This window comes from Odontesthes bonariensis, chromosome 10, assembly GCF_027942865.1.
Source record: "Odontesthes bonariensis isolate fOdoBon6 chromosome 10, fOdoBon6.hap1, whole genome shotgun sequence".
NCBI classification, from domain to species: Eukaryota; Metazoa; Chordata; class Actinopteri; order Atheriniformes; family Atherinopsidae; genus Odontesthes; species Odontesthes bonariensis.
Window position 1 is genome coordinate 38,267,371 of NC_134515.1, and position 17,177 is coordinate 38,284,547.

Here is a 17,177-nt window from a genome sequence, read left to right on the forward strand (position 1 = left end):
GCAGGTGCAGATGTGTTGATGGAAGCTGGGGTGCAGGTGCTGATGTGTTGATGGAAGCTGGGGTGCAGATGTGCTGATGTGTTGATTGAAGCTGGGGTGCAGGTGCAGATGTGTTGATGGAAGCTGGGGTGCAGGTGCTGATGTGCTGATGGAAGCGGGGGTGCAGGTGTTGACGTGCTGATGGAAGCTGGGATGCAGGTGCAGATGTGTTGATGGAAGCTGGGGCTCAGGTGTTGTGTTGATGGAAGCTGGGGTGCAGGTGCAGATGTGTTGATGGAAGCTGGGGTGCAGGTGTTGATGTGTTGATGGAAGCTGGAGTGCAAGTGTTGATGTACTGATGGAAGCTGGGGTACAGGTGTTGATGGAAGCTGGGGTGCAGGTGCAGATGTGTTGATGGAAGCTGGGGTACAGGTGCTCATGTGCTGATGGAAGCTGGGGTGCAGTTGCTGATGTGCTGATGGAAGCTGGGGTGCAGGTGCAGATGTGTTGATGGAAGCTGGGGTACAGGTGCTCATGTTTTGATGGAAGCTGGGGTGCAGGTGCTGATGTGTTGATGGAAGCTGGGGTGCAGATGTGCTGATGTGTTGATTGAAGCTGGGGTGCAGGTGCAGATGTGTTGATGGAAGCTGGGGTGCAGGTGCAGATGTGTTGATGGAAGCTTGGGTGCAGGTATTGATGTGTTGATGGAAGCTGGGGTGCAGGTGCTGATGTGCTGATGGAAGCTGGGGTGCAGGTGCAGATGTGTCGGTGGAAGCTGGGGTGCAGGTGTTGATGTGCTGATGGAAGCTGGGGTGCAGGTGCTGATGTGTTGATGATGGAAGCTGGGGTGCAGGTGCTGATGTGTTGATGGAAGCTGGGGTGCAGGTGCTGATGTGTTGATGGAAGTTGGGGTGCAGGTGCAGATGTGTTGATGGAAGCTGGGGTGCAGATGTGTCGGTGGAAGCTGGGGTGCAGGTGCAGATGTGTTGATGGAAGCTGGGGTTCAGATGTGTTGATGGAAGCTGGGGTGCAGGTGCAGATGTGTTGATGGAAGCTGGGGTGCAGGTGCTGATGTGTTGATGGAAGCTGGGGTGCAGGTGCAGATGTGTTGATGGAAGTTGGGGTGCAGGTACTGATGTGTTGATGGAAGCTGGGGTGCAGGTGATGATGTGCTGATGGAAGCTGGGGTGCAGGTTTTGATGTGTTGATGGAAGCTGGGGTGCAGGTGCAGATGTGTTGATGGAAGCTGGGGTGCAGGTGTTGATGTGTTGATGGAAGCTGGGGTGCAGATGTGCTGATGGAAGCTGGGGTGCAGGTGCTGATGTGCTGATGGAAGCTGGGATGCAGGTGTTGATGTGTTGATGGAAGCTGGGGTGCAGGTGCTGATGTGTTGATGGAAGCTGGGGTGCAGATGTGCTGATGGAAGCTGGGGTGCAGGTGCTGATGTGCTGATGGAAGCTGGGATGCAGGTGTTGATGTGTTGATGGAAGCTGGGGTGCAGGTGCTGATGGAAGCTGGGCTGCAGGTGCTGATATGCTGATGGAAGCTGGGGTGCAGGTGCAGATGTGTTGATGGAAGCTTGGGTGCAGGTATTGATGTGTTGAGGGAAGCTGGGGTGCAGGTGCTGATGTGTTGATGGAAGCTGGGGTGCAGATGTGCTGATGGAAGCTGGGGTGCAGGTGTTGATGTGCTGATGGAAGCTGGGGTGCAGGTGCTGATGTGTTGATTGAAGCTGGGGTGCAGGTGCTGATGTGCTGATGGAAGCGGGGGTGCAGGTGTTGCTGTGTTGATGGAAGCTGGGGTGCAGGTGTTGATGTGTTGATGGAAGCTGGAGTGCAGGTGCAGATGTGTTGATGGAAGCTGGGGTGCAGGTGCAGATGTGTTGATGGAAGCTGGGGTGCAGGTGCTGATGTGTTGATTGAAGCTGGGGTGCAGGTGCTGATGTGCTGATGGAAGCGGGGGTGCAGGTGTTGCTGTGTTGATGGAAGCTGGGGTGCAGGTGTTGATGTGTTGATGGAAGCTGGAGTGCAAGTGTTGATGTACTGATGGAAGCTGGGGTACAGGTGTTGATGGAAGCTGGGGTGCAGGTGCTGATGTGCTGATGGAAGCTGGGGTGCAGGTGCTCATGTGTTGATGGAAGTTGGGGTGCAGGTGCAGATGTGTCGGTGGAAGCTGGGGTGCAGGTGTTGATGTGTTGATGGAAGCTGAGGTGCAGGTGCTGATGTGTTGATGGAAGCTGGGGTGCAGGTGCAGATGTGTTGATGGAAGCTGGGTTGCAGGTACTGATGTGTTGATGGAAGCTGGGGTGCAGGTGCAGATGTGTTGATGGAAGCTGGGGTGCAGGTGCAGATGTGTTGATGGAAGTTGGGGTGCAGGTACTGATGTGTTGATGGAAGCTGGGGTGCAGGTGATGATGTGCTGATGGAAGCTGGGGTGCAGGTGCAGATGTGTTGATGGAAGCTGGGGTGCAGGTGTTAATATGCTGATGGAAGCTTGGGTGCAGGTGCTGATGTGTTGATGGAAGCTGGGGTGCAGGTGCTGATGTGCTGATGGAAGCTGGGGTGCAGATATGCTGATGGAAGCTGGGGTGCAGGTGCTGATATGTTGATGGAAGCTGGGGTGCAGATGTGCTGATGGAAGCTGGGGTGCAGATGTGCTGATGGAAGCTGGGGTGCAGGTGCTGATGTGTTGATGGAAGTTGGGGTGCAGGTGCAGATGTGTTGATGGAAGCTGGGGTGCAGGTGCTGATGTGCTGATGGAAGCTGGGGTGCAGGTGCAGATGTGTTGATGGAAGCTGGGGTGCAGGTGCAGATGTGTTGATGGAAGCTGGGGTGCAGGTGCAGATGTGTTGATGGAAGCTTGGGTGCAGGTATTGATGTGTTGATGGAAGCTGGGGTGCAGGTGCTGATGTGTTGATGGAAGCTGGGGTGCAGATGTGCTGATGGAAGCTGGGGTGCAGGTGCAGATGTGTTGATGGAAGCTGGGGTGCAGGTGCTGATGTGTTGATGGAAGCTTGGGTGCAGGTGTTGATGTGTTGATGGAAGCTGGGGTGCAGGTGTTGATGGAAGTTGGGGTGCAGGTGCAGATGTGTTGATTAAAGCTGGGGTGCAGGTGCAGATGTGCTGATGGAAGCTGGGTTGCAGGTGCAGATGTGTTGATGGAAGTTGGGGTGCAGGTGCAGATGTGTTGATGAAAGCTGGGGTGCAGGTGTTGATGTGCTTATGGAAGCTGGGGTGCAGGTACTGATGTGTTGATGGAAGCTTGGGTGCAGGTGCTGATGTGTTGATGGAAGCTGGGGTGCAGATGCAGATGTGTTGATGGAAGTTGGGGTGCAGATGTGCTGATGGAAGCTGGGGTGCACGTGCAGATGTGTTGATGGAAGCTGGGGTGCAGGTGCAGATGTGTTGATGGAAGCTGGGGTGCAGGTGCAGATGTGTTGATGGAAGCTGGGGTGCAGGTGCTCATGTGTTGATGGAAGCTGGGGTGCAGGTGCTGATGTGCTGATGGAAGCTGGGGTGCAGGTGCAGATGTGTTGATGGAAGCTGGGGTGCAGGTGCAGATGTGTTGATGGAAGCTGGGGTGCAGGTGCAGATGTGTTGATGGAAGCTTGGGTGCAGGTATTGATGTGTTGATGGAAGCTGGGGTGCAGGTGCAGATGTGTTGATGGAAGCTGGGGTGCAGATGTGCTGATGGAAGCTGGGGTGCAGGTGCAGATGTGTTGATGGAAGCTGGGGTGCAGGTGCTGATGTGTTGATGGAAGCTTGGGTGCAGGTGTTGATGTGTTGATGGAAGCTGGGGTGCAGGTGCTGATATGCTGATGGAAGCTGGGGTGCAGGTGCAGATGTGTTGATGGAAGTTTTGGTCCAGGTGTTGATGTGCTGATGGAAGCTGGGGTGCAGGTGCTGATGTGCTGATGGAAGCTGGGGTGCAGGTGCTGATGTGTTGATGGAAGCTGGGGTGCAGGTGCAGATGTGTTGATGGAAGTTGGGGTCCAGGTGCTGATGTGTTGATGGAAGTTGGGGTCCAGGTGTTGATGTGCTGATGGAAGCTGGGGTGCAGGTGTTGATGGAAGCTTGGGTGCAGGTGCAGATGTGTTGATGGAAGTTGGGGTGCAGGTGCAGATGTGTTGATGGAAGCTGGGGTGCAGGTGCAGATGTGTTGAAGAAAGCTGGGGTGCAGGTGCAGATGTGCTGATGGAAGCTGGGGTGCAGGTGTTGATGGAAGTTGGGGTGCAGGTGCAGATGTGTTGATTAAAGCTGGGGTGCAGGTGCAGATGTGCTGATGGAAGCTGGGTTGCAGGTGCAGATGTGTTGATGGAAGTTGGGGTGCAGGTGCAGATGTGTTGATGAAAGCTGGGGTGCAGGTGTTGATGTGCTTATGGAAGCTGGGGTGCAGGTACTGATGTGTTGATGGAAGCTTGGGTGCAGGTGCTGATGTGTTGATGGAAGCTGGGGTGCAGATGCAGATGTGTTGATGGAAGTTGGGGTGCAGATGTGCTGATGGAAGCTGGGGTGCACGTGCAGATGTGTTGATGGAAGCTGGGGTGCAGGTGCAGATGTGTTGATGGAAGCTGGGGTGCAGGTGCAGATGTGTTGATGGAAGCTGGGGTGCAGGTGCTCATGTGTTGATGGAAGCTGGGGTGCAGGTGCAGATGTGTTGATGGAAGTTGGGGTGCAGGTGCAGATGTGTTGATGGAAGCTGGGGTGCAGGTGCAGATGTGTTGATGGAAGCTGGGGTGCAGGTGCTGATGTGTTGATGGAAGTTGGGGTCCAGGTGCTCATGTGTTGATGGAAGCTGGGGTGCAGGTGCAGATGTGTTGATGGAAGCTGGGGTCCAGGTGCAGATGTGTTGATGGAAGCTGGGGTGCAGGTACTGATGTGTTGATGGAAGCTGTGGTTTAGGTGCAGATGTGTTGATGGAAGCTGGGGTGCAGGTACTGATGTGTTGATGGAAGCTGGGGTGCAGGTACTGATGTGTTGATGGAAGCTGGGTGCAGGTGTTGATGTGTTGATGGAAGCTGGGGTGCAGGTGTTTATGGAAGCTGCGGTGCAGGTGCAGATGTGTTGAATGTGTTGTGGAGAAATTAGAGTCGAATCACGCGTTGGTCAGCCGTCCATTGGGGAGTTTATTGAACAAACTGTCACAGCAAATATGCATACAGAATGTACAAAATGTCCGCCGTCTTCCTTCTTTGATCTCTCTTTATGCTGGTCCTTATCAAAACAAGCGTACGTGGCCCTCTCTGGAGGTGCCTAATGTTAAACAACTCATTCTAACTATCAATAATTCTACAATATCAATCAACGGGACCATTTTGAATAAATGAAAAGCAATATTTATATGTGTACCCGAATCACATTAAATGATTAAATTAAATTAAACGATATTGAATTCACCAACACTACAAGTTTTACATTGCCATCACACTTGTCTACTGTTCGCAGTGCATAGTTGCGAAAAACCCACCGGCTGCTACTTTCGTAACTCATGTTCTTATCTTTGGAAAACTCACCTACGTTCCCACCCCACTTGGCGACCGACCACTTTACCAAGGTCGCACTCCGAACAGTTGACTTACACAACTGGCAATGGACATATCAATTTTGATTGATAATACACATAGAATGAATACATCACCTTCAAATCAATTAATCACAGTTTTGTACCACGTACCATACATAAAATTATTGATTATCACACAACAATGGTAATAAAAGGCAATGTAATGCAGCTCTTCCAGTCCCGTCCCATCTCCTGTACTCTGGTGTCGTCTGCTTCTGGCCGAACATCCGTCCGGCTGGGTCTGGAACTGCTAAGCTAACTCTGGGAGGAGAGGTCGCCAGTACGTCACTCCCAATCAAAGAGATCTTCAGCATCTCTTCTCCCTATCAGACTAAACTTGGTTCCACACCCTCGAGGAAAGAATCTTGTGAACCGTCCGTTGGTAACCTTCATTCGTTGACCCGCTCTCCCATGCGTTGGTCCTCAGATCTGGTCTCGCATGGTCATCTGCCTCCTGATTCCCTCCGCTGTTCGTTTGAACATCACTTGCAGCAAACACCTTCTCAGAATGGGTATAATGCAACACACCAATAGGGAAACCATTATCACTATCAACAATATTGCTATTCCCGCTTTAACTGCCATCGCTCCCCCTTCTCCCAAAATCCCAAACAGACCAGACCACCACCGTTCACCTCCACCAGCATTACCCTTCAGCTCCTCTTTCAGTTCTCTGAACTTCTTCACGGCCGTTGTAAACGTCCCATCAGCTGCAGTGTTCCCGGGTATAAATGTACAACATTTTCCCCAACCAACTACAACTGGCAAACACCACTTTTCCCTCCTAATATCCATTCTAAACCTTGTCTGTTCTATGAAGCCATCATACTCGTCTCACGTAGTTGTTCTCCACAACCCGCAAACCCTTCACTCGTGTAGTTAAGAATTCTCTGTTGGTTGTAGTATGTAATTAATCCACTCCACATTTTGTTAATCGTGATCCACGGCAAAATAGACTGAAATCCAGCTGCAATCTCACTGCGTGCTTTGAACTCAAAAGGAATCCCTCTCGGCTGCCCTATTGCATCCAAGTAAACGTGCTCATCCCTGATGTAATCATCACTAGATCTTTTAACTCTCCCTTCTTCCACATCCAAACCTCGCATCTCGTTTACCTTGTCATACATTAACACAACCGATGTCTTCCTCCTCACCAGCGCCCAAAGACCTATCCACCTGTTGGGTAACACATTTAACAAAACATCATCTCCACACATCCAGTAACTCTCAGCTACAGGGTGTGTCTAATCCCCAAAAAGATATAGCGTTAAAATGATCATTTCTATATTTTCACATTATTGATCCAAATAAATAAATCCTAATAAATATTGGTTTCATATTTGCGTGTGGAAACCAAGATAAAACCCATGCGACATTGCATTTAACAGTAGTATTACCTACGTGAGTTCCAAAAGCACTCAAACTCACCATCTTAATCTGCTCTAAAATCAGTCGGAGGCCCATCCTGTGATGTATTATGATTAAATTCCGCACAAGAAGACTCCAATTTGTGGCCCATCCGTACTTTGAAAACAATTCCGTAATTTATTTGGCCCAAACATCGATCTGCACTTAATACCACACATAGGAAACAATAACCATTTATCCTCTTCCGATGTGAACCTACCTTCTCTGCATTTCCGTTGCTGGACCACTGCACAGTCCCTGTAGGTGTGTGGCTCTGGAACAACAACAGGCAATGCTCCTGGAGCGTCTGCGCATATGAGACACTCCGTCGCTGTCAGTTCCCTCGTAGTGTACCATGCCCAACTATACCACATATCCTGTGCTGCCTTAACCCATCTTCCACAGTTACACTGTTTTCCTGACTCCACCTGTGCATGTACACTCCGTCTGTTCTTGGATTAACATGATTATTCTGTCCCGTAGTGCTACTGGTATCAAATCCCCCTAGACTTCCACGAGAAATCTTTCTATTCTTACAACTATTGTGAACAACTACTTCTGACCTGAGGACAACATGATCTTACCAGATTGCCCCTTGTCGTGGCGTCCAGAGGCGGTGATTTGGTCGTCTCCTCCACCGGACCCATGATCCACACCTCCTCACACTTACCCATACTTACTCATACTTACTCATCCTTCCTCACACTTCCACCAACCTTTATTCCCATGTACTTAAATTCAAGCTTAACATCTGCCTTTTCATGACTAGCTCTCGTGTGTATTGCTGGCAAAGTCTGTGGCGTGGCATGGTCTGAGTGGGTGTGTACTGTTGCATCATACTCATCTGACCCAGGTTGGCTACTTCCCTGCGGGGTGGCTTCATCACAGGACCCTTCCAGCCTCTCCTGTATGCGGGATCCCGTCCAACATCTCCTGGCCTCGTTCTCCTGAGCCCATGCTGTCGGCCAACACCCACAGTGGATGCTCACAGTGTCAGAAATCTTAACCTCTTCCTTTTGTTCATCCTTTCCCTCGGACTCAACTCCGTCTGTGTCTTTAGTCCGAACCTTAGTGCAGTGATTCAAATGGTACCATGTGCTGCTACCTTCCATTTGAACTGCTGTTGACGTTGCTCGCACCATTGTGTACGGTCCTTTCCGTCTTGGCTCAAGCCACTTCCTTCGGAACACTTTGATGTGCACCTGGTCGCCTGGCACCACTGGTCTCTCAACCAGCTGTTCGAGACCTGAGTCTCTGGTCTCCTCCTGTAGATAGATTGTTCTGTGGATTGCAGTTAATTGCTTCATGTAAGCCCTCAACTCTGTTTGCAACTGCTCAAGTGGGGGCCCTTTAAAGGGACCTCTCAACTGAGGTGCCGGCATGGGTCGACCCGTTAGCATTTTATGCGGTGTTAGTGCGTGACTCTATGAGTCTGCATACGAAAGCTCATTAGTGCAAGCGGCAAAGCATTTAGTTTAGTTTAGTCGAAGCACAGATTCAATTCAATTTCACTTTCCAGGTTCCTTTGATCCTCTTACCCATCCCTTGACTCTGTGGATGATAAACAGCCCCACAGCGCTGCTTGATTCGCAGCTGCTGCAGAATGCCTCTTGCACTTTTCTAAACAAACACTTAACCCTTATTTGAGCTAATCTCTGATGGAATGACAAACAGATGAATCAATTCTCTTACCAAAAAACTTTTACGACTATTTATCCAATATGTATGACCAATATCCTTGTGATGGCGCGACCTCTGGCTCCAGTGACACCATTGGTGCCAAAACAGCAAGCTGGCACTTTGATGCTACTTTCGCTGCCTCATCAGCCGCGTTATTACCTTTACCGACCATTTTGTTACCTTTACGATTATTTGACACTGTATCACTGCCAATTTTCAATTTTCATGACTGCAATCCGCTCCTTCATTTGGACCTCATGTCGCACTGGACTTCCGTCTGACCTCCTGAACCCTCTCTGCTCCAAAACTGCTTCAAACAAATAGCAAATATCATGAGCATATGCAGAATCTGTGTACACATTCGTAACCTTACCTTCCACCAGTCAACATGCTTCCGTTAGTGCCTTCAGTTCAGCCAACTGTGCCGAACATGGCCGTTCACACTTCTCAGCTTTCACCGTCACAAAGTTCTCCACCTTCCTGTTTCACAACTGCAAAACCTCATGATCACCCAAATGATCTCACAACATGAACCATGCACAACATAAGTGACGTCAGCCTGAACAAGTGAAGTCGCTTCTAAGTCAGGTCTTAGTTTAATGTACCTCACAGCTTCTGCCACACGCTCATGTGGTTCTCCTTCAAACTCACGTGGAATGTCATCCGCAGATCCCGATGTAGTACACTTCTGTATTCTCACATCCGGACGTGTCAAAAGATGCACAACCTGCAAACATCCTGCCTGAGTCACAACATACCTACTCTGATTTATTAGTTCTGAAATCTTATGGTGTCTATTGGAGACATATAAGAAAAATGGCTTCTCATAGACTTGTGTTGGCCGTTTTGGATGACTTTTGCTAATTTTGTTTCAAACTTTCAAAGTTTGTCCTCTCCAGTTGTACTTTCAACCTTTGAACTGTGGATTCTTCATGATTCCTTTCAGAGGAAGCACATTTTATTGCACAATCTTCCCAAAAGAAGATCATTCTTGTTTTATTCTAATTTTATTTATTTATTCATTAGTTATTTATTTATTTATTTTGGACATGGCACTTTTCTTACTCCCTCCAAGTGGGATGGAGAGATATCAGTAATTCCCTATGGGATAAATAGATACTCTAATTTAGGCTATCAATGCTAAAATTTAAATTAGAAACTTTGTTTTGTTTTGTCATAGTAACAGTGACCTATTTACATTTAAGTTTTAGAAACTTAGTCATAGTTTTGTAATAGTAATAGTGACATATTTAAATTCAAGTTTTAGAAACTTAGTAATCGTGACACATTTAACTTAAAAACTTTGTTTTGTTCTGTAATAATGACACACCTGAGGGCGGTTTTTAAACCCTTTTGAGTACGTCTGATGTAAGTGTACTTCTTACCTCTATATGTCAATGCAAACAAATACTGGGATTCCTCTGCCAGAGGAACGCCATGGACCTGCCGGGCCACTTGCTCCGCCCCGCAGGGACTGGCCACGGTCCTGCCGAACACTCGGGTTTCTCGGTGCTCTCGGACAGCTGTAAACAAAGTGTCCCCTCTCGCCACAGGCCCAACATGCCCCCGAGGACCTTCGTCCTCCAGGTGCACCTCTTCTTGACCTTTGACAGGGTCGACGATGGACTTGCCCCTGTGATGGCTGTTCAGCGGCCCCCGCTGTCATGGCCTCATTTCGTACTTCTTGCTTCGCTTGCAGTTCTTCTAACTGCAACCGTGCACGTTCCCTTTGCATATCCTCCTCCTGCTCCTTCCGTTTCAGTTCTTTTCTGTATTTGTTTACTGCATGCACCACGTGGTCTCGGAATTGTCCATGTGACATTGAATTCAACCCCACCACATCCTCCAGCCTCCCCTGAGCTGGGGCAGGCAGAGCCTCTTTGATGGAAACTCTGAACAATGTCACCCACGCTGGGCTCTTCTCGATTTCTCCCTCAGACTCTTGTCTCCATTTCTTCAATTGTTGTGCAATGTACACAGCCGGACTCTCTGTTCCTGACAGTGGTTCCCCCTTTAATGCTTCGAGGTCCACTCCCACAGGAAACTCAGCTCGTAACGCTCTCCAGAGTGCAGCTCGATATGCATTAAAATCAGTTCCATCAGCTCGGTGGCTTAACATCCAGTCATTCTCACTGTGTCTCAAAATGCCCTCCATGGTAGAAGTTCCAAAACACAGTGCCCACACTGCCTTAATGTGTCCCACAGTCAACAGTTTATGCACAGTCTCTTGTTCAAAAGCTCTTATCCATTTACTTGCACCTGTGTGAATGTCCGGCAGTCTGGCAACCAGCCTCGCTAGGACGAGCGTCTGCCACGGCACATACTGTCCCTGCGTCATTTCTACCAAACTCGGTGCTGACGCTGTTGGACTCTTATGTTCTTCAGAAGATGCCTTTTGAACTGGTGGTGCCAGTTCTGGTGATTTTTGGTATTGTGGGAGCTGTCCCCCTGCCTGATCTGAATTACAGACGGTGTCTGGCTCAGGAGCTCCATGACTGCTTGATGTAGCTATTTGTGGTTCTGGACGTTCATGAGATATTTTGTGATCTTTTATTTCCGAATCTCCTTGTATGTTTACTGCTCCTGGCAGTGTTGGATATAGCTCTGCATTTTCAAAGAAATGTAAAACTGTTAATTCAAGCTCTCTTTTTTCCTGTCTCTTTTTGCTTTTGTCCTTTGGTTTGTAAGCTTTAATCCTTTGTTCCATAATCTTACAGGCCGTTACATTGAAAGTGCCACCTTTTGGCCAGGGTGAGACATTATTTTTTGTTCGTTTTTCCCATTTTAGAGATATCTTTTTAATATCTTTGGAATGTTCAGGATGTTTGGCGCTGATGATTATTGTTGGTGTTACATCCATTGTTTCACCTAGTTAGTTCCCTTCTATTGACTTTTGACTTTTTCTTTTTATTTACTTATTTATTTTCAAAATTTTCCTTATTTATTATTCTTCCCCTTTTTTTTAACTACTCTTGAAAGTCAATTTAAATTAAACTAACTCTAATCATGCTAATTTAATGCTCGGCTAGATGAAGCTTAGATGCTGCTAATTATTGGATTGGATATTGTCAATGCTAATGTTAAAGTTGGCCTATGTTAACTTTGAGAGCTTGTGCTCTAGATTGTTTTTTTTTTTTTTTTTTTTAAATTAAACCAATGTTAATTCAATGTTAGGCTACTTTAGCTAGTTTGGAGTTCGGTTACTATTATTGCTAATGTTAATGTTTGCTAACCAATGCCAATTGATGTTAGCTTCCTAGCTGTTGCTAATAAATGCTAACCTATTGCTAATTAATTGGTTTAATTTAAACCAATATTTGCCTTATTGCTATTGCTAATCAATGCTAATTGTATTTCTGATCAATGCTAATTATGGCTAACGAAATGCTAACAATGCTAATAATGCTAACCAATGCTAACTATTGCTAATCAATGCTACTTATTGCTAATCAATACTAGCTTCCTTGTTCACCAATGCTAATCGAATGCTAATTATGCTACTCAATGCTAATTATCGCTAATCAATGTTAGTGATTGCTAATCAATGCTAGTTATTGCTAATCAACACTAACTTTCTTGTTACCCAATGCTAATCCCTGCTAAACAATGATAGTTATTGCTAATCAATACTAGCTGTATTACTAATGCTACCCAATGTTAATTTATTGCTAATCGAAAGCTCAGTTAATGCTTACTCTGTTTGAAGTGACTCAGGCTCAAGGCGTTGCCCCAACCTTTGCTCACATCCGGATGCTTCCGATCCAAACCATACACAATGTCTCTCTACCAATCCAGATGACACAATGCACGTCACAGCTACGTCAATTCTGACCAATGAAATAAAAATATTTTTTGACCAATGAAATCTGAACACACCTCTAAATCTATCTCCAATGAAACACGTCTGAGACACGTAACTTCTAACCAATAAAATATGAACACACCTCTAAGCCCGCCTCCAACGAACCACGTGAATTCTAACCAATCAAATATGAACACATCATTACGTCCACTTCCTAGGCTGTTATTAACTCCTCCCAAACATAACAATTGAACCACACCCCTACTCAAAATGGCGTTTGTCACACTTTTTGTGACAAGTTAAGAAACAGGAAGAAATACAATCTGTCCAGCATTGGACAGGGAAAAAATACAAACCAAACACAGAAATAACAGTTGCACTATTCTTCACCTCAAAATGGCATTTGTTAAGAAAGAAAAAGAAATACAATTTAACACGCTGTGGACAGGGAAAATACAGACCAAAAGATACAGAAACAATGCATAAGCGAAAACTTTCTTTATCAGGAATGTCACATTCAAATGGACTAGAGACAGAACCTCTCCTCTAGAATTGCGAAACCAATTCACTCAACTGATAACAACTCCGCAATTAGCACATTACCTAAAGAAAACTAATAATTATTACAGTTCAACCATAAAGTGCCCTGGGAGACAAGGAAAGAAAATGCTGTCACACACGAACATTTGCAGCAGTAGAAAAAATGCCAAGGACAAACCCCGCGCCTCCACACCAGCCGCGTGAGCGCGCAGCACTCTCTGTCCCCCTGAAAGCCAAACACCTTCACTCGCCTGTTGAAAATAGAACTTTAGAAACTTAACACCAATCACAGCAGTATTCAATAATTCAATAGTAACAAGATGCACTCAACGAAAATACAGAATCTTAAAGAAATCAAAACTATAACACTGAAGCAAATTATAACCATGAAGCAAATCTGAGTGTCTCTGCACTCACTTAATTTTTATTTGGCCTAAGATTATAAGTAGGACTTTGTGTTAACTCTATGTGTTAACTCAAAATGACTAAAATACTCAAAAGTGAAGGGATGAGATGAGTTAGGTTAGAACCTTGATTTATCACACAAAATAACTTTTTCTTTTCTTTTTTTTTTACATTCACATAAAACAACAGGATTTCACATACATTGACAGACAAACAAAGACCGGTCCCACACACTCACACCAAGTCAGTCGATCAAAGTTTTTGTGTCAGTCACCGTTCAAATCTTCACAGTTTTAAATTATTAATTTTTTTCATTTAGACTTTTAATTTTTCAGGAGATATTGGTGTAGGCAATATATGAAATACAAAATGGGTTTTCTCTACAAGCCTTGTGATATGGTCTCTTGACCAAAGCAACAGATGCTGACGTGTACTTATCAGCTTCCCTATGACCTCTTATAATAATCTCCTGTGGCCAATTTATAAACGAATTTGAATTTTCTTCTCAAAATGTCTTTATTCTGAGGTCTCGGATAACTCCAAAGAGTTCTAAGCAGATCTAAAATTATATAAACATATTTAAAATGTGCCCGTATAGAACTGGAATTGACTTTTTCGGAGATCCATAGTCCTACGGTATTCCTACCCCCAATGCATTAAAGGTCGGCCGTTGGCTCTATGACATCACTATGAACGGGTGATTTCCACCCTGCCCGCTCTAAAAGCGTATCCACTATTCCAGTTTAAACTCATCGATTTATTTCCTGCCCGAGCATGAGCGACTAGTCTTCCTTAATTACCACAAAAAAAATACAACAACACAATAGCCCGACCAGCTGCTCACAGCTGTCTGCTTCACAAAACACGTCTCACATAAGCTGCTGTTTACCCAATTTTTATCTCAATCCAGATGCAAAATCTCACGAATTCGGGGTCACCATTATGTTGTGGAGAAATTAGAGTCGAATCACGCGTTGGTCAGCCGTCCATTGGGGAGTTTATTGAACAAACTGTCACAGCAAATATGCATACAGAATGTACAAAATGTCCGCCGTCTTCCTTCTGTGATCTCTCTTTATGCTGGTCCTTATCAAAACAAGCGTACGTGGCCCTCTCTGAAGGCGCCTAATGTTAAACAACTCATTCTAACTATCAACAATATTCTGAACCAGTCAGCAAGGCACACGATGTAACTAGGCCAGAAGTCATGAGAATGTCATGACATCCTTCTCCAACAAATGAAGCTGGGGTGCAGGTGCTGATGTGCTGATGGAAGCTGGGGTGCAGGTGCTGATGTGCTGATGGAAGCTGGGGTGCAGGTGCAGATGTGTTGATGGAAGCTGGGGTGCAGGTGCTGATGTGCTGATGGAAGCTGGGGTGCAGGTGCAGATGTGTTGATGGAAGCTGGGGTGCAGGTGCAGATGTGTTGATGGAAGCTGGGGTGCAGGTGCAGATGTGTTGATGGAAGCAGGGGTGCAGGTGCAGATGTGTTGATGGAAGCTGGGGTGCAGGTGCAGATGTGTTGATGGAAGCTGGGGTGCAGGTGCAGATGTGTTGATGGAAGCTGGGGTGCAGGTGCTGATGTGCTGATGGAAGCTGGGGTGCAGGTGTTGATGTGTTGATGGAAGCTGGGGTGCAGGTGCAGATGTGTTGATGGAAGCTGGGGTGCAGGTGCAGATGTGTTGATGGAAGCTGGGGTGCAGGTGCAGATGTGTTGATGGAAGCTGGGGTGCAGGTGCAGATGTGTTGATGGAAGCTGGGGTGCAGGTGCAGATGTGTTGATGGAAGCTGGGGTGCAGGTGCAGATGTGTTGATGGAAGCTGGGGTGCAGGTGCAGATGTGTTGATGGAAGCTGGGGTGCAGGTGCAGATGTGTTGATGGAAGCTGGGGTGCAGGTGCAGATGTGTTGATGGAAGCTGGGGTGCAGGTGCTGATGTGTTGATGGAAGCTGGGGTGCAGGTGCTGATGTGCTGATGGAAGCTGGGGTGCAGGTGCAGATGTGTTGATGGAAGCTGGGGTGCAGGTGCAGATGTGTTGATGGAAGCTGGGGTGCAGGTGCAGATGTGTTGATGGAAGCTGGGGTGCAGGTGCTGATGTGTTGATGGAAGCTGAGGTGCAGGTGCTGATGTGTTGATGGAAGCTGGGGTGCAGGTGCTGATGTGTTGATGGAAGTTGGGGTGCAGGTGCTGATGTGTTGATGGAAGCTGAGGTGCAGGTGCTGATGTGTTGATGGAAGCTGGGGTGCAGGTGCTGATGTGTTGATGGAAGTTGGGGTGCAGGTGCTGATGTGTTGATGGAAGCTGAGGTGCAGGTGCTGATGTGTTGATGGAAGCTGAGGTGCAGGTGCTGATGTGTTGATGGAAGCTGGGGTGCAGGTGCTGATGTGCTGATGGAAGCTGGGGTGCAGGTGCTGATGTGCTGTGTGTGGCTGCAGGATGGACCTGACCAGCCGGCTGGTGGTGTGGCAGCAGCTCGCTGAGAGTTGTGGCCTGGCCACGGCCCAGCAGAGCCTTCAGCAGCTGTGGAGGCTGCTGCTGCTCTGCCTCACCTGCAGACTCTGCTTCAGACTGGGTGAGCATCGGCCGGCAGGACCTTCACACAGACATGTATTACCAGCACCGGTTCTCCAAGCCTGTGGACCTGTCTTTAACTCTGAGCTTTCCCATCTGTTTTCCTCAGGAGTCGGGTCGACTGTGAAGCATGCGGTGTCGGTGCTGTCTGGGATCTATGGCCTCTTCCTGTTCTTCGAGCTTCACATGCTGTGGGTGCTGTTGCTCAGTGTGCTCTGTTACCTCGTCCTGCTGCTCAGCAGACACTCCAGCAGCAGAGGCCTCTTCCTCTCAGCTGGTATCCTCGTCTACCTTCTCATTGGGTGAGGAAACCCCGCAGAAGGATCCCGCCTGATGCAAAAAGGCTGCTTTCTTTGCTTCATACAGAGACAGGACACACTCAGAGGGAAATCACTTCTCACCTAACCCTGTCTTATTGTCACAGTCTTGTTGGCTGCTGCCTGTTCTATGATCACACGGCTCTTTGAGAAGTAATCCAACTTACATTACAGCCGACGCAATTTGGGTTTTGGACCACAACAGATATCTGGATTATATGTGCATGAGTGTGTCCCCTTCATCTCTTTCCTGAGGGTCTGATGATTTCTTTCTCCTTTCAGAGAGTTGCATCTAATCGACGTGGTGACCTGGCATAGAATTAGAGGTCAGTATCTCATCTTTTTGAGTCCATGTGTTGTGTTCTTGTTTTCAAACTCGATCAGGGTTCTTGCCTATGAAATGTTCACCTGGAGGTAGAACGACTGACAAAAAAGTGTAACATGGTTGATATTCCAGCCACGTTAAAATGCTATCATATGCTGATAAGATTCAGGAAAGCGAGTTCCACCGTGTCCTGCCCTGATCACGATGGGAAGTGAGATCAGTGGCAGATGAACCGGACATGCTTGAGCCCTGATGAACCCGCAGCAGGAGGGCAGGAGCATTCCTTTTATCCCCACATGGCTGCAGGAATAACTCAGCACCTGCGTCCCTATTATTGAGTTGAATCGAAATGAGGAGATCCACATATACCTATCCCATTGTGTCTTTTTGTGTTCAGCTGTTACTGTCCACATTCTTATGAATATTTAAGATTTCAGACATATGCTACATAATATCAACATCTTCATCAATCAACTCACTCATTTAGATATTTCCTCTTGAACTTAATGCTCCTCATCCTTCATTCAGACACGCCTGTGAAAGAGATGGAGGGACCCACACAGCATGTGATGTTTGTCATTCATGCAGGA

General features: G+C 47.2%; 1 protein-coding gene across 2 annotated transcripts in view; it reads left to right on the top strand.

Moving 5' to 3' along the window:
* LOC142390066 (protein-serine O-palmitoleoyltransferase porcupine-like) overlaps positions 1–17,177 on the top strand; it is a 53,437-nt gene that overhangs the window by 17,133 nt on the left and 19,127 nt on the right. The window contains exons 2-4 of one of the 2 annotated variants that reach the window (XM_075475419.1): positions 15,810–15,946; positions 16,055–16,247; positions 16,545–16,588. In XM_075475419.1, coding sequence (XP_075331534.1) covers positions 15,811–15,946; positions 16,055–16,247; positions 16,545–16,588 — 373 coding nt within the window. In that variant the 5' untranslated portion in view covers position 15,810. The remainder of the gene's footprint in view (positions 1–15,809; positions 15,947–16,054; positions 16,248–16,544; positions 16,589–17,177) is intronic. The other variant, XM_075475420.1, reaches the window with a different exon arrangement.